This window comes from Lepus europaeus, chromosome 5 (genome assembly GCF_033115175.1).
Source record: "Lepus europaeus isolate LE1 chromosome 5, mLepTim1.pri, whole genome shotgun sequence".
NCBI lineage: Eukaryota > Metazoa > Chordata > Mammalia > Lagomorpha > Leporidae > Lepus > Lepus europaeus.
The window spans coordinates 113,628,551-113,654,059 of record NC_084831.1 but is presented as its reverse complement, the minus strand read 5'-3'; the positions used below and the strand labels follow the sequence as shown (position 1 = coordinate 113,654,059).

Here is a 25,509-nt window from a genome sequence, read left to right as displayed (position 1 = left end):
CCAGAGTGAGGCACCTTGCAAAAACCAGAGAGCCCTCCTCTTGCCATCATGTGAAGGAAGATAAAGATTCTGTTTTAGGGGCCGGCACTGTGGTGTAGTGGGTAAAGCCTCCACCTGCAGTGCTGGCATCCTATATGGGTGCTGGTTCGAGTCCCAGCTGCTCCTCTTCTGATCCAGCTCTCTGCTGTGGCCTGGGAAAGCAGTAGAAGATGGCCCAAGTCCTTGGGTCCCTGCACCCACGTGGGAGACCTGGAATAAGCTCCTGGCTTCCAATTGGCGTAGCTCCAGTTGTTGCGGCCAATTGGGGAGTGAAGCAGCAGATGGAAGACCTCTCTCTCTGTCTCTACCTCTCTCTTTCAAATAAATAAGATAAATATTAAAAAAAGATCCTGTTTTAAAAGTCCTAACTTCATAGAACTTTAAACATATGAAGCATTTTGTCTTAGTTTTATTTCAATGGATAGTGGCTGGGCATATATGGACTATTTGGTATTTGAAATGTGGTCAGTGGGATCATGGACCTGAATGTTTCATATTATTTAAATGAGAATTCATTGACATGCAAAAATAAAAGCTGAAGCAATACAAAATATGTTCCATTGAACAGTATAGTTATGTAGCATTACATTTCCCTTTCCCTATAGCAGTGTATAGAATTGATTTGTATGCTGTCTCCTATATGTTTTTTAAAGATTTATTTATTTATTTGAAAGTCAGTTACACAGAGAGAAAATGAGAGGCAGAAAGAGAGAGAGAGGGAGGTCTTCCATCTGTTGGTTCACTCCCCAACTGGCCGCAACGGCTGGTGCTGTGCTGATCCGAAGCCAGGAGCCAGGAGCTTCTTCCAGGTCTCCCACGTGGGTGCAAGGGCCCAAGGACTTAGGCCATCTTTACTGCTTTCCCAGGCCATAGCAGAGAGCTGCATCGGAAGTGGAGTAGCAGGGACCCGAACCGGCACCCATATGGGATGCCAGAACTGCAGGTGGTGGCTTTACCGGTACACTGCCCCTGTTTAGTCTGTAAAATGTAGCTCCTAGAAACCATGTGTGGCTTACATGTTATACATCACTGGCTCCAGATTCTACCAGAAACCTAGAGAAATTACAGAGGATGGAAACATGTGTAATTGATATCAGGTGCTAAAGCAAGAAAATCCAGGTGTGGAAATGCTCAAAATACAGGAGACAGTGAAATGGAGAGAGAGAGAGAGAGAGAGAGAGAGAGAGAGAGAGAATGAAAACCAGGGGAAATTTTATACTACAATAGCTTTTAATATATATCTAACTGATCCTTGTTTGTGGATACCATTTGGATCCTGACTCAAAGAAACTAAGTTGAAAATAATAGTAAGAAGCTTGAACATTGACAGTCAAGTTTCATTTTAAGACTTTTTTTTTTTAAGACTTACTTATTTGGAAGACAGAGTCAAACATAGAGAGGGAGAGACAGAGACAGAGACAGGAAAAGAGGGGGAGAAAGGGAGAGAGGGAGAGAGGGAGAGAGGGAGAGAGGGAGAGGGAGAGGGAGAGGGAGAGAGAGAGAGAGAGAGAGAGAGAGGAGATCTTCCGTCCACTGGTTCATTCAACAAATGGCTCAACAATTGGACATGGGTCCATGCAAAGCCGGGGGTGGGGCACAGTGAGCCTGCAGTGCTGCCTGGGGAGGGAAAGAGCTCTGGGCAAGATGAGAGAACAGCAGGGAGATGCAGCCTGGGATGAGACAAAAACCTTGACCAGAAGCACAGGCGTGGGAGGGGTGAGATCTGCCTGGACCTACCAGGTAGGCACTGACTCCTCTGAAGGTGCCGCTCTGTTCTCTTTGCCTCCAACCCAGAGCACCATGCAAAGGGGAAAGCAAATTTGGAGAGGCCGAGATATGGGGGCCCTTGGCGGTGTGTTCTAGTTAAGAGTGTGACAAATCAAAAGCAGGGATCCCCAGCATCCACTCATAAAAGACCCAACTGTGCAAGCAGAAACCCAAGTAGAATTTTGTCACTGGACACCGCCAGGACTTGCCACCCTCTCTGGACTGTGGTGCAATGCAGATGCTGCCGTTGATAGGCGCCGTGGACCCTCCAAGATCACTCCAAACATGGAGGCAGGGAACGCATCTGAGGAGCTACAGTGATCTGCAGAGAGGCCAATCGCAAGGAAAATACTTCCTGGAGGGACGTCCCTTATAACACAGGATTTCTTGTTATAAAATGTGCTGTCCTCATTGATCGTGCATCACGGGGTGTATGCACAGATGTTCACATCCATCAAGTTCAGGCGGGCAGAGACAGCAACAGATCTTGGCTTCATTCGCTGGGATTCTGAGAGATGGGACTGTCCTTAGAAAACAGGGGTAACTCTTTGACTCTCACCACATTCAGAGCTTTCTGTTCAGATATGCCATTAGCACATTCTTCTTGGAATACCCAAAATCTCATCACAGACTGAGGGACAAGTGAGTGCTAGAGGAATAAAAGGCACTGATATGTTTCCAAAACACGAATATTATTTATTTGTCAGAAACTTATTAGAAATTTAGGTTAAAAAGTACCGGAAGAAGAAGGAAGGGCCATGGAATAAATGATGAGCTTGTTAAATAACTGAGCCTGTATTATCTATCAAACGACTGTGGATCATTTGGTTTCTTTTTTGTGGATTTCCTGATATTCTTTCCCTTGTGTTTTTTACTTATTGGTGTTTCCAGGTTGGGTGTAAAGCATTTTATTAACACTTGCCTGAAAAATACAGCAACCACTGAGCCAGCAAATAAAATCACACGCAACATCATCAGGGACACAACCTCAACGGGTGCAGACACATCATTTCTGGTCCGTCTTGGGGACCCACTGTCAATGCTCCCTCCATTCCCCATCTCCTCACAGAATGGAGGAGCCCAGCCATACATGCAGTGGCAGTTTTTATTATTGTTACAAACACCCCGGCCATTGCACTTCTCAGGCAAACAGTCAAACTTCAAGATCGAGCTATTGACACAAGTTCTGTTAAAGCACACCCGGTCCTCCCCACAGGAGGTGCCATCGTTTATCACTCCCAGGTCAGGTATCCCCAAGGGTTCCATGGATAGGTGATAGCCCGTGCCCCAGCACATGAGGTTTTCTTGCTGCAGATAAGTGGAAATTAAAGTTGTGTGTTCAGGCAAATCAGGAATGCTTTTTACGTTTATGCACTGTAGCCTGCCACATATGGAGTTTTCCTTATCACACTTTCTATAGCTACTAACTCCTATAATTGCACAGTTACCATATTGATTTCCCTGTAAATTAACTGCTTCGTAGCACTGATCAGGAGCCTCCTTGGCGTCAGGCCCAAAAATGCTTTGGCACTGCATGAATCTGGACCGGCACCCCTTTCTGAAACAGAGGCCATGGTATTTGCAAGGGGTTCCATCCTGCTTGTAAGTGTCATTTGGACAGAAACTTGAGGTTCCATTGCAGTACTCTGCAAGATCACATTCATTATCTTCCTGCCTACACACATATCCAGATGGACGAAACCCACAGGCGTGACAGCAAAGACCAATGCTACAGTTGGCACCATGTTTCAATTTACAATTTGGTTCACAGCACAGATCTTTTCGACATTCCTCTTTTGAACCACAATCACACTCCTCATGGTCTTCCAGAATTTTGTTTCCACATCTCTTAATCACATAACCTAGTCCTGGGATATTATTTAGACAATTTGCGCCAAGAGATATGAATTTAATATAAAAGATGTAACTACAATTACTAAACCCAGTACGCCCTGTCCCCATGATGCAACTACGTCTACCCTTGCATTGGCAATATTCTTCATCATGCTGCATTCCCAAAGCATGGCCCACTTCGTGGGTAGTCCAGGTGGCAGGTCCAAGGACATTCTCATCTAGAAAGGTACTTACTGATCCGGCGCCAATTTTAGAACACACTTTCCCCCAGGACCAAGCAAGAGCATCACTGTACTTCCTGTGGACATACAAATGTGTCCAATCTGAAGGAAGTCGAGGATATAGATCGGTTCTTCTATACACCAAAAATCTGCTTAAAACTTCGGATAAAGTGGGATAGTCAAGATACACTTTGTTAAAATCTGTCCATACCTCAAGAGCTTTCAGCGTTATTCTCACATTGATTTCTTGAAAGTAAGTGTCCATAATTGCAGTCAAAAGAATGGCATCACTTATGACTTGAGAAAGATTACTGTTCACAAATTTATATCTACCCTGATCAAAGACCATGACCAACTCCAAATACTTCTGGTGTTTGTAGGATTCAGAATAGTCCCTGAGTGCATCCTTAGTCCTGTGCCTCCGCATCTGCTGTTCTACGACGTCATCCGTCAAGCCACAGGTCTGGTTGCTGGATTGCTCCCTCTTGAGGAGGTACACGACGTGTTCGAAATGGTGAGCGTCCTTGAGGGGCTCCATCTGGTACTGCTGCGCATCAATGTTCAGCACGCCTCGCAGACCTCCCATGCAGGTAATTAGGGTGGCATCAGAATCCTCAGACTCTTCCACGGAGCCCAGGTAGGCGCAGTCCCTGGGCATATACGGCTGGTCCTCCACCAGCTCTCCCACTTCTGTGAAGGAGAAGACGCGCAGATGCGGTGGAATGAGAAGCTGCTTGGGCCACAGGTGGAGGACGTGCTTCTTGCCTTTTAATCGCAGGAGGTAGGACAAGGGACTGGCTGCACCCTGCTTCCCTGCCCGGAAGCTCAACTTCTTGGGGATGGTGATTTCATAGGAGTCAAAGCCCCATTCGGGGAGAAAAATTAAGTCGTCACCAAGCGAGTCAATAAGGAGCGTGGCCAGAACCAGCACCCGGAGCGAGCGGCCTTGGGAGAGCAGGGTCGGCGCGGACCTCATGGTCTGTTCTGGACTCGCCTCTGTGCCCCAGCCAGGCGTGGCCGGAGCGACTGCAGCCTCGCGGCTCAGACTTCCATGGGCCGCGGCTGGGGGCGCCGGAGCACCGGCTCTGGGGGACCGCACCCTCGCCGGGCTGGTCCCGCCGGCTTTGCCCGCAGGCGCGCGCCCTGGCCAACGCATCCAGTACGTCCGCTGCGAGGTGCGGTTGGGCGCACGTGGAGGGAACGAGGAGAGGTTGCACGAGGATGAAAGGGAAAAGGGTGTCACTGGCCGGTGGATGGAGAGGGGGCAGAGAGCGGCGTCGGAAATGGAGGGGGCAGAGAGGAACGGGTGGACAGGAGAACTCTATAGGCTCCTCGTGTCTTCCCATAGCCTGCCCTTTCAGCCCGTGTCTGTACTCCCAGGACACAAGGTTGGAAACGGAGGATGTATTGGCCACTGTGCCCTCCTCAGTGGACCCGTGCACCCTTCCAACATTTCCACCGACGTGGTTTGCATCAAAAATGATGAAGCATCAGAACCTGGGAGCCTGGACAGTGCAGGGGACTATCAGTGCGGACTCTCCATCCCCTACCCAGTCCTCTCGCTTGCAAATAAATGAAATTTATTTAAAAGTGAGCTATCAAGCCATGAAACGACATGGAGAAGCCTCCAAGGCCTATTGCTAAATGAAAGGAATCACTCTGAAAGGGCTACTACATGCTGTGAGATATATATATATATATAATTTTAATATTTTGTGTTTTTATATATCATTATATATTATTTATATATTTCTATATATGTTTCTATAATTAAAACTATAGTAGCCAACATTTATTAAGACCTTTTGTTCAAAAATATTCTAAGGGCATGTGCATTTATCAACTCATTCATTGAATTATAATAAAATAATAAAATAACCTGGCTCTAATGGGCATTTGGAAAGTGAACTGATGGAAGATTCTACCCCTCCGCCGCCTCTTTCTTTCTCACTTTCTGCCTGTCTCTGTCTTTTTGAAAATAAATATATACATATGTTTTAAGTTTCAGTATTTAAAATAGAAAAAGAAAGCAACCCTTGAGATGAGTGGGGGGCACAGTAAAGCTAACTGATCTGCCCCAAAAGATTTGTGCATGTTACCACTGCAAAAGCAAGTTGTAGAAATCAATTCACATTTAAACTAACAGCTCTATCTATTAAATAACACATGGAATATAAATATACAGGAAGGAAACTTTCAAACACCTGATACTGTCAATGAATAGCTCTTGGGCTGAATGTGTCGGTGGAGACAAGAATGCTTGTTTTTCATTTTTACTCCAATATTTTTGTATGAACTGAATATTTTTGGTAAGAATATATTCACCTAGCACCCATGGAATTGAAATAAGAAACGAAAGTAGCATAAACAAGGATTTTAGTTTCATTTATACAGTTATGACATCACAGTATGGGGGAAAAACAGTATGTCCCACGAGTATGATGCTTTGCTTTCCTAATAGCCTGAAAGTTTATAATGGCAGGAGCTATGTCTACACAGGTCATGTGTATAGCCCTGGGATCTCGCATAAGTCTTCTCCCCAAGAAGAATCTTAATAAAAGCCTACTCACCAAAAAAAGCAACTTAACAAATGCTTGTTGGATTTGATTGTACCTTTTCATTAGCAAAATGATCCTCAGAGATAACCTTATCCACTTATAATGCATTCTGGAGGAGGAAACTGATGTCAAGATGCCTCCTGGTAGCCAATGAAGTCACAAAGCTCATCAGTAATGCCGTGAATATTGGTGTCGTGACCCACAGCTAAGGCTCTATTATAACAACTTTTTTTTAATTTTTTTATTTTATTTTTTTTTATTTTTGACAGGCAGAGTGGACAGTGAGAGAGAGAGAGAGACAGAGAGAAAGGTCTTCCTTTGCCGTTGGTTCACCCTCCAATGGCCGCCGCGGTAGGCGCGCTGCGGCTGGCGCACCGCGCTGTTCCGATGGCAGGAGCCAGGTGCTTCTCCTGGTCTCCCATGGGGTGCAGGGCCCAAGCACTTGGGCCATCCTCCACTGCACTCCCTGGCCACAGCAGAGAGCTGGCCTGGAAGAGGGGCAACCGGGACAGGACCGGTGCCCCGACCGGGACTAGAACCCGGTGTGCCGGCGCCGCAAGGCGGAGGATTAGCCTGTTGAGCCACGGCGCCGGCTTATCATAACAACTTTTTTAAAAAAAGATTTTTTTTGAAAGAATTAGAGAGAAGGAGAGAGAGAGAGAGAGAGAGAGATCCTCCATCTGCTGATTCACTCCCAGATGGCCACAATGGCTGGTGCTGGGCCAGGCTGAAGTCAGGTCTCCTACATGGGTGACAGGGACCCACACATACTTGGGGCCCATTTTCTTCTGCTTTTCCCGAGCCATTAGCAGGGAACTGGATAGGAAGCGGAGCATCTGGGACATAAACCAGTGCCAATATGGGATACTGGCATCACTGGAGGTGGCTTTGCCCGCTACACCACAATGTCAACCTCTAAGTTGATAATTTTGAATGGCTGGCAAATGATGTTATAAATGTCCAAATGATCCTTGGCAGAAAAAAGATTCCCAGTCCTGATAGAGTTTGAAGTCAAATGATAAAAATAATAAAGTTCCATACTCTGGTGAGAAAAAAGCTTTTTCCCTGTAGATAGTCTAAAAGGCCAAAATTTTCTCACTGTTAAATTGGACACCCAATGTTATAAAATTGTAGACATCATGCACTTCTTTCTACATCATGAGATATGTATTTTCTTTTGCAATTGTAAATGACAATGTCATTTTGTATCATATAAACAAAGATTGCATTTACTAGTCATTTTTCAAAGACAAAGTAGAATTTTGTGTTCCTCATTTGATCTTCCCAGGCTTTGCTGGAGTTTGAGTTTGGAAAATAGAAATTCTTCATTGAAGTGTAGACATGTGGCCATGACAGAATTAGGGCTGTTTAGGGCGCCTTTCCTATAGGGATAGTCTATTGTGGGTTTTACATTTAGGATAAGACTCTGTTTCACAAAGAGTTTATCTAATTTTTCTGACTGGCCAGAAAGAGTGAGAAGCCCAGGGTTGTTTCATAGTGAGGAATGGTAAGAGCAACATGTGTATCCAGGAAGGCGAGTGGAGGCGGATCCAAGTAGGAGAAAAAAATACCACATTGGAGTGAGATCCACACACCCCTTGGATCACAAAACAATGAGCGCAACACACAATCCCCACCTAAACCCTGAATCCTGGGGAATGAGCAATTTAGGAGTGAACCGCACTACTCACTGCTCCCTCCATCCACTGCAAAGCCAAGAGAAGATGATGTGGAAACCCCAAGAGACAGGAGTGAGAACCCTGACTAATTCTCCTTGCTCCTGGAGACAGCAGTCCTGGGCCATGGCCACCAGCTTCACAAGGGACATAAACATCAGGGTCTTGGTGAGCTCAAAATCCTGAGTCATGTCAGAGGTGCCTCACTGGAGATGAGTGGCGAGACTGTCAGGGTCCATGGCCAGGTGGAGACATCACTCTTAGACTCACTGTGTTCTCATTTAAAATAATACCTTTTAGTTAAGTTACTACAGCATGATATTCTTGATACACAATGGCTATCTTTTTTTTTTTTTTTTGGACAGGCAGAGTGGACAGTGAGAGAGAGACAGAGAGAAAGGTCTTCCTTTTGCCATTGGTTCACCCTCCAATGGCTGCCGCGGTAGGCGTGCTGCGGCCGGCGCACCGCGCTGATCCGAAGGCAGGAGCCAGGTGCTTCTCCTGGTCTCCCATGGGGTGCAGGGCCCAAGCACTTGGGCCATCCTCCACTGCACTCCCTGGCCACAGCAGAGAGCTGGCCTGGAAGAGGGGCAATCAGGACAGGATCAGTGCCCTGACTGGGACTAGAACCTGGTGTGCTGGTGCCGCAAGGTGGAGGATTAGCCTAGTGAGCCACAGCGCCGGCCTTACACAATGGCTATCTTGATTGGATTTTGTATGATGTCTTTCTTTTAGATTTCTAAATAGATTTTACTATTCACTTGCTTGAATAAAATATCAACTATTAAAAATATTAAGGGATGGAGAATTATAGCAAAATAAATTATCTTTAGGATAAGCCAATCAGGAAACATCTGGTGCTACTGAATGCATATGAATAGCTTATTTATTTTTATGTATCTTTTGTTTTCCTTTGGGCTTTTTTGGTTCTCTTTAGAGATGGAAGATATTTTCTCATCACTATCTTGAACAACTCGATGATCACAGACAACATTAGGAGAAAGAAGTGGATAAACAGAATCAATGGCAAACTGCATGTGCCTTTCCTGGACAGACCCTGTTGTCTCTCCTGCAGGCCAAAAATCAATGCTTCCTCCACCACCACCCCCAGAACAGAGGGTCCAGACATACAGAGTCAGCTTGTTGTCCTAGTATTGCAAACACCTAGGTGGTTGTACTTTTCGGGCCAACAGTTATAGTATAGGCTTGTGAGTTTGATGCACTCTCTGTTAATACACCAAGTCCTCCCCACAGGCCCAAACCTCATGATCCACTGGCTGTGAAAGATGTGCAGTGGGGCCGGCGCTGTGGCATGGCAGGTAGAGCTGCATCCCATAGGGCATCTCAGTGCTGGCATCCCATATGGGCGCCGGTTTGAGTCCTGGCTGCTCCACTTCTGATCCAGCTCTCTGCTGTGGCCTGGGAAAGCAGTAGAAGATGGCCCAAGTCTTTGGGCCCCTGCTCTCATGTGGGAGACCCGGAGAAGGCTCCTGGCTCCTGGCTCCTGGCTCCTGGCTTCGGATCAGCATAGCTCCTGCTGTTGCAGCCAGTTGGGGAGTGAACCAGCGGATGGAATACCTCTCTCTCTCTCTGTGCCTTCTCTCTCTGTGTAACTCTGACTTCCAAATAAATAAATAATTAAATCTTTCAAAAAAAGAAGACAAAGATATACAGTACTCCACCTGCCCTTGCTCTAGAGATTTTCTTTCTGCAGATGAATAGAAATTAAAATTCAATGATCAGGCACGTGTGGGATTGATACATTGCAGTTTTCCATATCATAGATCTCCAGTTTTACATGTTACATGACCACGACTCTGAATTCACAGTTTCCAAGTCAGTCACCCAGCAAATTCACAGCACCAGGGCCCTGACATGGAGCAGCCACAGCTTCTTTCCCAAATGTGTTTTTGCACTGCACGTCCCCAGAGTAATCTTCAATCTTTTTGGTGACAAAGGGACTACCATCACAAGGAGTTCCATCCTGCTTGTAAGTTTCATCTGGGCAAAGATTTGACTTTCCATTGCAGTTTTCTGCAAGGTCACATTCATTTTTCTTCCTGCCAGTGCCACAGTTGGCACTTGTTTGAATAAGCAATTTGGTTGGCAACAATTATTGTTTTTACAGTCCTCTTTGTCATCACAGTCACAGTCCTCTCCTTCACCCTCCTCCCTTCACTGAGAATGCCATCTTTGGCATGTAGTAATCAACTGTTATACCCAAGACCCAGAACACAGTAGGATTGTGTCTTCTATCTTGACTGAGTCATGCAGCATTCTTGTTGCATGTTCCAGCTTGTGTGTGTATGCACGGGCAGAAGAAATCATGTTTTCAGCTCCGAGAGGATGACTGGATGATTCATGATACTTATCACAAGCACCTGTAATCCAGCCCTCCCAGGTGCATCCCAGAAGAGTCTTTTACAAACAAGTGTGACCAGTGTGCATTAGAGGCTATTCAACATCTCTTCCATACTTTGAAAAACAGTGTAGAATACTAAGTAGCTGTTTTACACCAATATTTATTATTTCAGTTCAGATTTGAGTAGCTGGAGGATCTATCCGTAGAACCAGTATCTGAGGTTGAGAGCCCTTTGAACTTGCCAGGAGAAGTCCTTTAAACATAATGGTGGTCCCTAAACACCAACTGCTTATGATCAAATGCAAGGGACAAGTCTGTATACTTTCTATGGACAAGACTGGTGTATATTCCAGCAGCTCTTACCCCTCTTGTCTGGCTATTTGCTGTTCTATTTCTTCATGGGTGAAATAGATGCTAAATTCCTCACCCTTCAAGAGATAAAAGTTGCACTCAAAGCTGGATGAGGCTTCAAGGGTCTCGTTTTGGTAATCCCAGACATCTGTACACACCATGCCTCTGGATCTTGCCTCTTTTTTTCTTTTCTTTCTTTTTTTTTTTTTTTCAAAGATTTATTTATTTATTTGAAAGTCAGAGTTACACAGAGAGAAGGAGAGGCAGGGGGGGTGGAGTTCTTTCATCCACTAGTTCACTCTCCAGATGGCTGCAACTGCCAGAGCTGCACCGATCCAAAGCCAGGAGCCAGGAGCTTCTTCCGGGTCTCCCACATGGGTGCAGGGGCCCAAGGACTCAAGTCATTTTCTACTGCTTTCTCAGGCCATAGCAGAGTCCTGGCTGCTCCACTTCTGATCCCACTCTCTGCTATGGCCTGGGAAAGCAGTAGAAGATGGCCCAAGTCCTTGGGCCCCTGCACCCCTGTGGGAGACCCAGAAGAAGCTTTTGGCTCCTGGCTTCAGATCGACACAGCTCCGGCCATTGCAGCCATCTGGAGAGTGAACCAGTGGATGGAAGGCCTCTTTCTCTCTCTCTCTCTCTCTCTCTCTCTGCCTCTCCTTTTCTCTCTGTGTAACTCTGACTTTCAAATAAATAAATAAATCTTAAAAAAATAATAAAAAAGAAGTCTGTAAGTACAAGCCTGCTTTCAAATTCCTGTATTCTAAGCAACAAATGTAGGGTAGAGTGCTTGTTTCTTCTTCTGATTTTCAAATTATTTCACACATGGCTGTTCTCATTACAATTTGGTGTTATAGTCCACAATTGCTTTTTAAATGGTTCCCTGTCACAGTGCATGTCTGGATATTTGATTTGTGAATCAAAGTACCTAATTCTTTTTTTAAAAGATTTATTTGGCCGGCGCCGTGGCTTACAAGGCTAATCCTCCACCTTGCGGCGCTGGCACATCGGGTTTTAGTCCCGGTTGGGGCGCTGGATTCTATCCTGGTTGCCCCTCTTCCAGGCCAGCTCTCTGCTATGGCCCAGGAAGGCAGTGGAGGATGGCCCAAGTCCTTGGGCCCTGCACCCGCATGGGAGACCAGGAGAAGCACCTGGCTCCTGGCTTCAGATCAGCACGATGCGCCAGCCGCAGCGGCCATTGGAGGGTGAACCAACGGCAAAAAGGAAGACCTTTCTCTCTGTCTCTCTCTCTCACTATCTGCTCTGCCTGTCAAAAAGAAAAAAAAAAGATTTATTTATTTATTTGAAAGGCAGAGTTACAGAGAGGCAGAGATAAGGAGGGAGAGAGAGAGAGAGAGAGAGAGAGAGAGAGTGAGCTGCAATGGCTGGAGATGAGGAAATCTGAAGCCAGGAGCCAGGAGCTTCTTTCTTTGTTCCCAATGCAGGTGCAGGGGCCCAAGGCCTTTGGGCCATTCTCCACTGCTTTCCCAGGCCATAGCAGAGAGCTGGATCAGAAGTGGAGCATCCGGGACTCGAACTGGTGCCCACGTGGGATGCCGGCACTGCAGGCGGCAGCTTTACCCGCTACGCCACAGTGCCAGCCCCCGTGTACCTACTTCTTTAATGTAGTTATTTGTGTTTATTTTTCCTCATTCAGTGAAGAGGTGTTTGCCCTTTTTTGCTTCTCTTTAGCCAGTTGTTTTGCTTCAGAGTCAGTGGGGAAAATATATGTTGTGAGATCTCTGTCTCCCTTAAATAAAAATGTATTTATTTGTAAGGCAGAGAGGGGGAGAAGGAGAGGGAGAGCAAGAAGTAGAGAGAGAGGGAGAGAAAATCTCCCACCTACTGGTTCACTCTCCAAATACAATAGCCAGAGTTGGGCCAGGTCAATGTCAGGAGCACAGAACCCAGTCCAGGTCTCCCACATGGAAGGGAGAGACCCAAGCACTTGAGTCATCACCTGCTGCTTCCCAGGATGTGCATTCATAGGAAGCTGGAATCAGGAGCAGAGCTGCTGCTCAGCCAGGGCACTCGACATAGGATGTGTGCATTCCAGGGGGCATTGTAACCATTAGGCTGATGCCTGTCCCTGTGGGATCCTTTGTGTTGGGAAAGTTGCTGATGGTGGGGCCTGGGGGTAGCAGGCCTTGGTTGTTAGTCAATCATTTCCCAAGACAGGCAATTTATTTGCCATTTGCAAGGCAGGCAGCGTGAAGTCCAGATTTTCTTCCTCATAATTGATTCCAGGCTAATGATGTCATTGATTATGCTGTTCATCTGCCTATACAATGCTCCTCAATGTGTGTTCATGCTTGAGCACTCACTATCCACCCCCACCCTGCCCAACCACTTTGCTCTACCAACTTGGTTCATAACTCACTCTTCTTTTCTCCCTTTCTCCCTCCCTCTCTCCTTCCCTCCCTCCCTCCCTCCCTCCCTTCCTCCCTTCCTTCCTTCCTTCTTCCTTCCCTCCCTTCCTCCCTCTTTCATTTTTTGCTGTTGGAGTTAAGTGTGAGCATGGCCTGGGGGCTAGAGGGTGTGCTGCTCCCTCAACCAGCACTATGAGCTAATCACCAGGCTGATTGGAACATGCGAGTTCAGAACTTTTTTGGCCTGCTTATTTGCTAATGTGGTAGAAAAGTACTTGCTGGCTTGGTAGGGTTTTCAGGGTGGCTCTGCACCTGTAGGACTACATCAGATACTTGAGCCAAGTACTTGACGAATCACCTGCTACCTTCCAGGGTGTGCATTATCAGGAAACTGGGTCAGAAGCAGAGGCGAGACATAATCCAGGCACTCCAATGTAGAGTGTGGGTGTTGCAAGCAGCAGCTTGCCTGGTTGTGCCACACCCCTGCCCCTGCAATTCACTTCTTGTGATTTTGTTGAGGAGAGGAGATGCAGACCCATATTGGGTCGGGGTGTCTCTGTCGGCAGGCAGATTAGCCCTGCTTTCAAGCGATTTCCCATGAGGAACCCTACACATTGCGCCTCAGCTAACACTGTTTTGTCAACTACAGAGGTTTCAGTCTGCAGAACAGAAACCATGAAATACCTGTTTGTGACTGTTCCAGTGCAGTCTTTATGTGCTGTTGGACGATGCGTTTTATTCACTAAGTATAAGTGTGTTTTCTGCAAATGCTAGGCTGTGTTAGGAAACAGATATGATATTGTGAAATATCTATTTGGTCTAAGTCCCCTTTTCCTGACATCCAGCTCCTAGAATCCTTCATATCTCTGGAATGATGAGTGTGTGTGTATGCTGAAGAAATGACTGCTGGCCCGCTGCTAGACTACTCCAGGACGGAGGCTGGTCATCTGAAGGTTGAAGGTTGAGCCAATCACCCCTGAATGAATCAACCAGCCTACTCCTGACACCTCCTGTCGCTCTAGACCAGCCAGGGTGGTCTGCCTCTCCAATTCCTGGTGACTATTTAATCTCCAAGATCACAATTCTTCAAAAGGATGATATTTATTTTATTTTATCCTTTATGAAATGACAAATCATCTGAGGCAAAGGTAGTTTCTTAATGGATCAACTTATTGCAATGCACACAAAAGTAGCATACTCAAAAGGAATTTATGGAATTATAGGCAAAAATAGGTAAAAGCAAATTACTCAAGCATGGATGCTAGTAACCAACCAAACACCAAACAGTATAGCCCACCAAAGCATATTTATAGAAGTCATCCAAATGATGTGGAGGATCAGTTCCTTCAAAGTGGCACTCACAAGGATGAGGAGTGCCACTGAGCTGCCAGCAATGAGGGCAAATGATGATTTCTCCCCAGGGTAGCGTCTCCAGTGCAGCTGATGTCTTTCAGAGTGAATACTCACTAGGAGTGGGGTTGATGTGGGCCTGGTTAATTTTCTTTTCTTTTCTTTTTTTTTTTTTTGAAAGGCAGAGTGAACACTGAGAGAGAGAGAGACAGAGAGAAAGGTCTTCCTTTTGCCGTTGGTTCACCCTCCAATGGCTGCTGCGGCCGGCACGCTGCAGCCGGCACATCACGCTGATCTGAAGCCAGGAGCCAGGTGCTTCTCCTGGTCTCCCATGGGGTGCAGGGCCCAAGGACTTGGGCCATCCTCTACTGCACTCCCTGGCCATAGCAGAGAGCTGGCCTGGAAGAGGGGCAACCGGGACAGAATCCAGCGCCCCAACCGGGACTAGAACCCAGTGTGCCGGCGCCGCAAGGTGGAGGATTAGCCTGTTGAGCCATGGCGCCGGTCCTGGTTAATTTTCAATCCAGTGTCTTGCCCCCACAGAGATAAGAATTCTAAATAGAGGTGCATATAGGTGTACAAGTGAGAACAAGATTTATGTAAAAGGTAAAAGAATGAACATACGTTTACAGGAGAGTGTGGACTGCCCTATATGGAGAAATGCGCATCATAAGTGGGCCACAAGGTGGCTAAGAGAAAGGGGGGGGGGAGGTAGGGGGCCTGAAGAGCACCCCCAGCCATGGTCGGGGCAAAAAGAGGGCTCTCCCCTATTCTAAGAGACTGTTATGAGATAGAAGGGTGGTGCTTTAATTGAATAAACAAACAGGGTGTGGTCTTGGCATGCATGAAGCCATCTGGGATTTTTTATGGCACCTCCACGTGGAGTTTAATATCCACATTGTCACCATGGTTTCTCCTCCTTCCTGGTCCTGGATGAGACACAAATGCATCTTGGGAAGGTGGGTATTTGAGACTGACAGCATTACAGTGCAGTGTTGGCAGAAATTCCAACTCACTTAGAATTGCCTGCCTAGTCACACCACATTACAGTCACAGCAAGATGTGTCTCAAAGGCAGTCTGAAGGCACTGGCATTTATACTATCAGGAAGTAGTCTATCTCAGTTTCCAGTCGTCAGCTATCTCAGTTGGTCAGTGGTTAAGGGTGACTGTCAGCCAAGCACTTGGCTCAGAGACAACATGTGTTACATGAGAAAGCTCAAAATGAAATTAGCACTGTCAAAGCATCATCACTTTCATCACAATTTACTTAGAGTCACAAGAGCCATAACACTACAAAACACTCCTCACAACACCTCCACAAAAATCCAAAAAGGCTGGGTTCACAGGAGCTTCTAAAGAGCTGAACACGGGGGAGGGCATAGCGCTTTACCCATCTGCCTGTTCACATGGTTCCTTTGTCACATCATTTATTAATAAGATAATATATTGATAAACATAAACAAAATGTTTCCCTAAGTTCCATGAGTCACTTTAGCAAATTAATCAAATCCAAAGATGGATGAATCATAGAAACCCAAATGTATAGCTAATGGATCAGAAACATATGTCGTAGCCTGTGCTCACACAGGCATCTGAGATGCTGGCCAGTCCCATGGGAATGAGCACTCAATCCATGGGACCTGTGCTATCTCTAGGCAGACAGTGTCAGAATTGATTAGGGGACATTGAGTTGGTTCTGTCCGAGAATTGATTGGTGGTATGCGGGAAGAAATCCCCTTACACATTTTGGTGACCAGAGGTGACATGTTCTGTGCTGACAATAAAAGAGGAGGAAAGACACTTTGGGTTTTCCCTATACAGTGCAGAGATTTATATATGTCGAAGTAAATACATTGAGGACCTCTATCATGTCAGCTCTTAGAGCCCAGCCATGAAAGCAGTAATATAAATGAACTAACAATGAAGTATGCTGGGTGGTAATTTCTCAAACATTGAAAAGAACAGATTCTTGAAATCTTAAGTTTCTGTTTGACCATTCTGGAAAGGTTTTGGACTAGGAAAATTGCCTTGAGATGTCACAGCTTTCGTACACAACAATTTCTTTGTCTGCATTTCCCAGGTTCCCAATTTTGTTGGCCTCATCGGTAACCTTTGTTAGAGATTATCAATAGCACATAATACTTCATGCTTCCTCTACTTTATCTCTCTTACTTTAAAAAATTTCAATCAAATCAAAAATTGTATTATTCAAAATAAGTTTACAGCATAATGAGAATTGACCTTTTGCTCGTCTTTATTCCTTGTATGTATGATTTTGTGAATTCTTTTTTTAAGATTATTTATTTATTTATTCAAAAGTCAGAGAGTTACACAGAGAGAAGAGAGGCAGAGAGAGATAGAGGTCTTCCATCAGCTGGTTCACTCCCTGATTGGCCCCAACGGCTGGAGCTGTGCAGATCCGAAGCCAGGAGCTGGAGCTTCTTCCAGGTCTCCCATGTGGGTGCAGGGGCCCAAGGACTTGGGCCATCTTCTACTGCTTTCCCAGGCCATAGCAGAGAGCTGGATCAGAAGTGGAGCAGCTAGGACTCGAACTGGAGCCCATATGGGATGCTGGCACTGCAGGTGGTGACTTTACCCACTATGCCATAGTGCCAGCCTCAAAATTTTTTTAAAAAAGATTTATTTATGGGGCCAGCATTTGGCATTTGTTAATCCTCTGTCAGAGGTATCAGCATCATATATGGGTGCCGGTTTGGGTCCCTGCTGCTCCACCTCCCATCAAGATCCCTGCTAGTGTGCCTGGGAAAACAGTAGGAGATGACTCAAGAGCCTGGGCCCCTGCACCCAAGTGGGAGACCTTGAAGAACTTCCTGGCTTCAGATCAGCCCAGCTATGGCCATTGCAGCCATTTCAGGAGTGAACCAGTGGATTAAGACTTCTCTCTCTATTTCTCCCTCTCTCTGTCTATAACTCTACCTCTCAAATAAAAAATTTTTAAAAGATGTATTTATTTATTTGAAAGGCAGAAATACAGACACAGAAGGAGGGAGGGATGGAGAGAGGGAGGGGGGAGAGAGGGAGAAAGAGAGAGAGAGAGAAAGAGAGAGAGAAAGAGAGAGAGAGAGAGAGAGAGAGAGAGAGAGAGAGATCTTCCATCTGCTGGTTCACTCCCCAAATATCCACAATGACCCCAGGGCTGGATCAGGCCAAAACCAGGAGCCAGGAGCCAGGAGTTTTTTCCGCATTGCCCATGTGGTTGCTGGAGACCAAGTACTTAGGTCATCTTCCACTGGTGTTCCAGGAGCATTATCAGGGAGCTGGATCAGAAGTAGAGCAGCTGAAATTTGAACTGGCGCCTGTTTGGGAAGCCAGCACTGCAGGCAGAGGATTAACCTACTATGCCACAGCACTGTTCCTGTAAAAATTTTTAATTCAAATGAGCACGAGAAAAGCACCAGATTACTTTCAGAGGATCTCCAATTAGACTCACAGCTGACTTCTCATGAGAAACCCTACAGATGAGGAGAGAATGGTGAGAACTAGTACAAGTTTAAGAGAAAAAAAAACCTGCCAACACAGAATACTGTACCCTGCAAAGCTTTCATTTATGAATGAAGGTGAAATAAAGAATTTCCTGGGCGTGCACCGTGGCTCAGTTGGCTAATCCTCCGCCTGCGGCGCCGGCATCCCATATGAGCTCTGGGTTCTAGTCCCGATTGCTCCTCTTCCAGTCCAGCTCTCTGCTGTGGCCCGGGAAGGCAGTGGAGGATGGCCCAAGTGCTTGGGCCCTGCACCCACATGGGAGACCAGGAGGAGGCACCTGTCTCCTGGCTTCAGATTGGTGCAGCGCGCCGACTGTGGCAGCCATTTGGGGGGTGAACCAACGGAAAGGAAGACCTTTCTCTCTGTCTCTCTCTCTCACTGTATATAACTCTACCTGTCAAATAAAATAAATAAATAAAGAACTTCCATAACAAACAGAAATTGAAAGAATTTGTCACCACTTGTCCAGCCTTATGAAAGATGCTTAAGGATGTGCTACACACAGATACAGAGAAACATAGTCATCATTATGAAAGAATGTGAGAGCATAAAATCTCCCTGTAAAAGTACAAAGGAAATCCAAAGTAAATTATAGGAGTATTTATGGAAAAGTGGCAGGGCCAAGATGTTACTTATCAAAAGTCACCTTGAATATAAATGGCCTCAACTCTCCAGTTAAAAGATGCAGATTTGCCAAACGGATTAAAGAACAAGACCCATCTATTTGCTGCCTACAAGAAACACATTTCAGGGCTGGCGCCACTTCTCGCTGGGCTGATCCTCCACCTGTGGTGCCAGCACCCAGGGTTCTAGTCCCGGTCGGGCACCAGATTCTGTCCTGGTTGCTCCTCTTTCAGTCCAGCTCTCTGTTGTGGCCCGGGAGAGCAGTCGAGGATGGCCCAAGTGCGTGGGTCCTGTGTCTGCATGGGAGACTGGGAGGAGGTGCCTGGCTCTTGGCTTCAGATCGGCACTATGTGCAGGCTGCGACAGCCATTTGGGTGGTGAACCAACAGAAGGAAGACCTTTCTCTCTGTCTCTCTCATTGTCTAACTCTGCATGTCCAAAAAAAAAGAAAGAAAGAAACACATTTCACTAACAAAGACACTCAAAGACTGAAAATGAAAGGATGGAAAAAGATATTCCATGCTAACACAAACCAAAATGGGCTGGTGTAGTCATTTTAATATTGAACAAAATAGATTTTAATGCAAAAATTATTAAGAGAAAAAAATGGCATTGCATAATGATTAAGGGATCAATCCAACAGGAAGATGTGACAATAATAAACATTTATGCACCCAATTACAGGGCACCTGGCTATTTAAAAGAAATGTTAATGGATCTAACTTCAATACAATAGTAATGGGAAACTTCAACACCCTAATTTCAGCAATAGATAGATCAACCTGACAAAAAAATCTACAAAGAAACAACAGAGTTGGCCGGCGCCGTGGCTCAACAGGCTAATCCTCCGCCTTGCGGCGCCGGCACACCGGGTTCTAGTCCCGGTCGGGGCACCGATCCTGTCCCGGTTGCCCCTCTTCCAGGCCAGCTCTCTGCTGTGGCCAGGGAGTGCAGTGGAGGATGGCCCAAGTGCTTGGGCTCTGCACCCCATGGGAGACCAGGAGAAGCACCTGGCTCCTGCCATCGGAACAGCGCGGTGCGCCGGCCGCAGCGCGCTACCGCGGCGGCCATTGGAGGGTGAACCAACAGCAAAAGGAAGACCTTTCTCTCTGTCTCTCTCTCTCACTGTCCACTCTGCCTGTCAAAAAAAAAAAAAAAAAAAAGAAACAACAGAGTTAATTGATAATATGGACCTAATTGATATCTACAGAACTTTCCATCTTACAGTTGTAGAATATACATTCTTCTCACCAATGCATGGAACTTTCTCTAGGATAGACCACATGCTAGGCCATAAAGCAAGTCTCAGCAAATTCAAAAACATCAAAATCATATCATGCATCTTCTCTGACTACAATAGACTGAAGCTGGAAATCAACAACCCAAGAACCTCTAGATCATATGCAAACACATGGAAACTGAAAAACATGTTCCTGAATGAACAATGAGTCTTGGAAAAAAATCAAAAGAGAAATCAAAAAATTTCTGAATACAAATGAAGATGACAATACATCATCTCTAAACTTGTGGGATACAACAAAAGCAGTGCTAACAGAGAAGTTTAAGCAGTTGGTGCCTACATCAAGAAATTGGAAAGGTACCAAATAAATGAGCTGTCAGTGCATCTCAAGGACCTAGAAAAACAACAACAAACCAAACCGCATATTAGGAGGAAAGAAATAATTAAAATTAGAAAAAAATTAAAATTAAAAAAAGATCAGTGAAATGAATAGCTGTTTTTTTGAAAAAAAAAAAAATAAGATTGATACACCATTGGCTCAACTAACCAAAAGAAAAAAAAAAAAAGCAGGGAGGAGAAGACCCAACCCAAATCAATATAATCAGAAATGAAAAATGAAAAAGGAACTGTAACAACAGACACCACAGACATAAAAATAATCATCAAGAATTACTACAAAGAGTGATATGCCAACAAATTGGGAACCAAGAAGAAATGGATAGATTCCTGAACACATACAATCTACTCAAATTGAGTCATTAAGATACAGAAAACTTAAACAGATCAATAATCAGGACAGAAAATGAATCAATAATAAAGACCCTCCCAACAAAGAAATGCCCAAGACTGGAAGGCTTCACTGCTGATTTTTATGTGACATTTAAAGAAGAACTTATTCCAATTCTTGTCAAGCTATTCAAAACAATTGAAATAGAGGGAATTCTCTCAAACTCCTTTATTAAGCCTGTATCACCATAATTTCTAAACCAGAAAAAGATACAGCAGTGAAAGAGAACTATAGACCAATATTCCTGATGAACATAGACAAAAATTCCTCAACAAAATACTAGATAATTGAATCCAACAACACATCATAAAGTTCATTCACCCGGACCGAATGGGATTTATTCCTGATATGCAGGGATGGTTCAACATTAGAAAATCAATAAATGTGATACATCACATTAACAAATTGAAAAAAAAAACCCATATGATTATCTCAATAGATGGATGTTTGATAAAATACAACATTCTTTCATGAAGCAAAGTTTAATCAAGTTGTTATAGAAGGAACATTCTTCAACACAATCAAGGCAACTTATGACAAAACCATGGCCAGAATCTTATCAAATGGGGAAAAGTTGGAAGCATTCCCACTGAGATCCAGAGCCAGACAACGATGCCCACTCTCAAAATTGCTATTAAATATAGTCCTGGAAGTTTTAGCCAGAGCCATTAGGCAAGAAAAAGAAATCAAAGGGATACAAATTGGGAAGGAGGAAGACAAACTATCCCTATTTGCAGATGACATGCTTCTATATATAGTGTGTCCAAAAGACTCCACTAAGAGATTACTGGAACTCATAAAAGAGTTTGGCAAAGTGGCAGGATATAAGCTTAACACACAAAAATCAATAGCCTTTGTATAATCAGACAATGCCATGGCTGAGAAAGAACTTTTTTTTTTTTAAAGATTTATTTTATTTATTTGAAAGACAGAGTTACAGAGAGAGGTAGAGACAGAAAGAGAGAGAGCTTCCCAAGATGACCGCAACAGCTGGAGCTATACCAATCTGAATCCAGGAGCCAAGAGTTTGTTCCGGGTCTCCCAAGTGGGTACAGGGGCCCAAGGACTTGGACCATCTTCTACTGCTTTCCCAGGCCATAGCAGAGAGCTGGATTGGAAGAGGAGCAGCTGGGAATCAAACTGGCGCCCATATGGGATGCTGGTGTTGCAGGCCAGCGCTTTAACCCACTGTGCTGCAGCGCTGGCCCTGAGAAAGAACTTCTAAGATCAATCCCATTCACAGTAGCTACAAAAAAATTCAAATACCTTGGAATAAATTTAACCAAGGACGTCAAAGATCTCTATGATGAGAATTACAAAATATTAAAGAAAGAAATAGAAGACATAAAAAATAGAAAAATCTTCCATTTCATGAATTGGAAGAATCAAAATCATCAAAAAGTCTATACTACTGAAAGCAATTTATAGATTAAATGCAATAATAATCAAAATACCAAGGACATTCTTCTTAGAATAGAAAAAATGATGCTGAGGGGCTGGCACTATGGCATTCAGGGTACAGCTGTTGCCCGAAGCTCTGGCATCCAATATGGGCAGTGGTTCACATCTTGGTTGCTCCACTTCTGACCAAGCTCTCTGCTATGGCCTAGGAAAGCAGTAGAATATGGCCCAATTCCTTGGGCCCCTGTACCCACCCGTAGGGGAGACCCAGAAGAAGCTCCTAGCTCTTGGCTTTGGATCATCCCAGCTCTGGCCATTGTGGCCATTTGGGAATGAACCAACAAATGGAAGATCTCTCTTGGTCTCACTGCATCTGCCTTTCTGTAATTCTGCCTTTCAATTTAATAGATAAATGTTTAAAAAGAAAAAAAATCAATGCTGAAATTCATATGGAACTACAAGAGATACCAAATAGCTAAAGCAATCTTATACAACAAAAACAAAGCCAGAAGAATCATAACACCAGATTTCAACAAATAACAGAGGGCAATTATAATCAAAACAGCCTGGTGCTGGCAAAAAAAAAATTAGTAGACCAATGGAAGAGAATAGAAACTCCATAAATCAATCCACACATCTACAAGCAACTTATCTTTGACAAAGGAGCTAAAATTAATCCCTGGAACAAGGACAGTCTCTTCAACAAATGGTGCTGGGAAAATTGGATCTCCATGTGCAGAAGTATGAAACTAGAACCCTGCCTTACACCTTACACAAAAATCCACTCAAATGGATCAATGACCTAAATCTGTAACCCAATACCATCAAATTACTAGAGAACATGCAGAAACCCTACAAAAATTGACATAGACAAAGAGTTCTTGGAGAAGACTCCAGAAGCACAGATAATCAAAGCCAAAATTGACAGATGGGATACATGAAATTGAGAAGCTTCTGTACTATAAAAGAAATGTTCAGCAAAGTGAAGATTCAATCAATAGAATGGGAAAAATATTAGCAAACTGATAAAGGATTATTATCCAGAATCTATAAAGAGCTCAAGATATTCAACAACAATAAAACAAACAATCCGGTTAAGAAATGGGCAAAGGACTTGAACAGGCATTTTTTTTCTTTTTTTTTTTTTTTTTAAATAGGGACAGGTATATTTCTTTTTTTTTTTTAAAGATTTATTTAATTTATCCAAAAGTCAGAGTTACACAGAGAGAGGAGAGGCAGAGAGAGAGAGAAAGGGAGAGGGAGAGGGAGAGAGAGAGAGAGAGAGAGGTCTTCCATCTGATGGTTCACTCCCCAATTGGCTGCAATGGCCAGAGATGCACCAATCTGAATCTAGGAGCCAGGAGGTTATTCTGGGTCTCCCACACAGGTGCAGAGGCCCAAAGATTTGGGCCATTTTCTACTGCCTTCCCAGGACATAGTGAAGAGCTGGATCAGAAATGGAGCAGCTGGGTCTTGAACCAGCACCCATATGGGATGCTGGTGCTTCAGGCCAGGGCGTTAACCTGCTGCACCACAGTACCAGCCCCCAGGCATTTTTCAAAAGAGGAAATTCAAATGGCCAACAGACACTTGAGAAAATGTTCAGGATCACTAGGCATTAGGGAAATGCAAATGAAAAACACAATGAGGTTTCACCTGAGCCAATTAGAATGGCTCTCATACAGATATCAACAAACAACAAATGCTGGCAAGGATGTGGGAAAAAGGTACCCTAATCCACTGTTGGTGGAAATGTAAACTGGTGCAGCCACTGTAGAAGACAGTATGGAGATACCTCAGAAATCTGACTATAGACCTACCATATGACCCAGCCATTCTACTCCTGGAAATTTACCCAAAGGAAATGAAATCAGTATATGAAAATGTTATCTGTACTCCCATGTGTATTACAGCTCAATTCATGATAGCTAAGACATGGAATCAACCTAGACGCCCATCAGCTGAGACTGGGTAAAGAAATTATTGTATATGTACATAACAGAATACTACACAGTGGTAAAAAAGTAAAAATCCTGCCATTGCAACAAAATGGATGAATCTGGAAAACATCATACTTAGTGAAATAGGTCAGTCCCAAAAAGAAATTTACCATATGTTTTCCCTGATCTGTGTTAATTAATAGATAACCTAAAAGGTAATCCATACAAGAGAAATTATTTTCAGATGTGATGATTTTGAACAGCCTTGTGTTGACTGTTGAGAAACAGCTTTTTTTCTTTTCATAGTTTTTTTGAACTCTTTATTTAGTATAGGGTTAATCTTATGCAAATAAAGTTAATTGAAAATAGATCTTTGTAAAAAAATAATAATGAGAATAGGAGAGTGAGGAGGAAGAAGTTTGAGAGTATAGGCAGAAAGGAGGGTATGGTGGGAAGAATCACTATGTTCCTAAATTTGTATATATGAAATGCATGAAGTTTGTGTACCTTAAATAAAAGGTTTCTAGTCAAAAATGTTAATTAAAAATTAACTTTCAACACAATTTAAGAAAGTATATTTATAACATTGACATTAGGAAGAAATTTTTCAGTTAATACTGAAAACCAGGGAGATGTAAACAAAAACATAGTATGTTTGACAACACTAAAGTCTCCCCCCCTTTTTTTTTTTTTTTGGACAGGCAGAGTGAACACTGAGAGAGAGAGAGAGAGAGAAAGGTCTTCCTTTTGCCGTTGGTTCACCCTCCAATGGCTGCTACGGACGGCGCATCTCGCTGATCCGAAGCCAGGAGCCAGGTGCTTCTCCTGGTCTCCCATGCGGGTGCAGGGCCCAAGCACTTGGGCCATCCTCCACTGCCTTCCTGGGCCATAGCAGAGAGCTGGCCTGGAAGAGGGGCAACCGGGATAGAATCCAATGCTCCAACCGGGATAGAATCCAATGCTCCAACCGGGACTAGAACCCATTGTGCCGGCGCCGCAAGGTGGAGGATTAGCCTGTTGAGCCACGGTGCCGGCCTCCCTTTCTTTCTACTTGTTACATCTCCTCAGTTCCTGAGACTTTTGGGTTTTTGTTCATTGGCTTTGAATCCTGTGACCCTGATAAATTCACAGATTAATACTAGCAATATAAGAAATTTCTTGGGATTTTCTACATACTTTATTTTTGGGAATACAGATAATTTTACTACGTTATTCCTTTTTATTGATTGTTTTTCTTATTGTATTGGCTAAAATTCTGGAATGATAATGAACAAATGTTGTAACAGCAGACATCCTTTTAAAAAAAAGTTTATTCATTTATTTTAAAGGCAGAGTGACAGAGAGTGTGAGATAGAGAGAGGTAAAAAAAGAGAGATCTGGCTGGCGCTACGGCTCACTAGGCTAATCTTCCACCTGTGGCGCCGGTATTCTGGGTTCTAGTCCTGGTTGGGGCGCTGGTTCTGTT

General features: G+C 44.3%; 1 protein-coding gene across 1 annotated transcript; it reads right to left on the bottom strand.

Annotated features, from left to right (window-relative positions):
- Positions 1 to 2,604: 2,604 nt before the first annotated feature.
- Positions 2,605 to 4,857, bottom strand: ADAM30 (ADAM metallopeptidase domain 30). The gene has a single exon (XM_062190129.1). It carries the CDS (start codon positions 4,855 to 4,857, stop codon positions 2,605 to 2,607), a length of 2,253 nt encoding a protein of 750 aa, XP_062046113.1.
- Between the last annotated feature and the right edge of the window lie 20,652 nt (positions 4,858 to 25,509).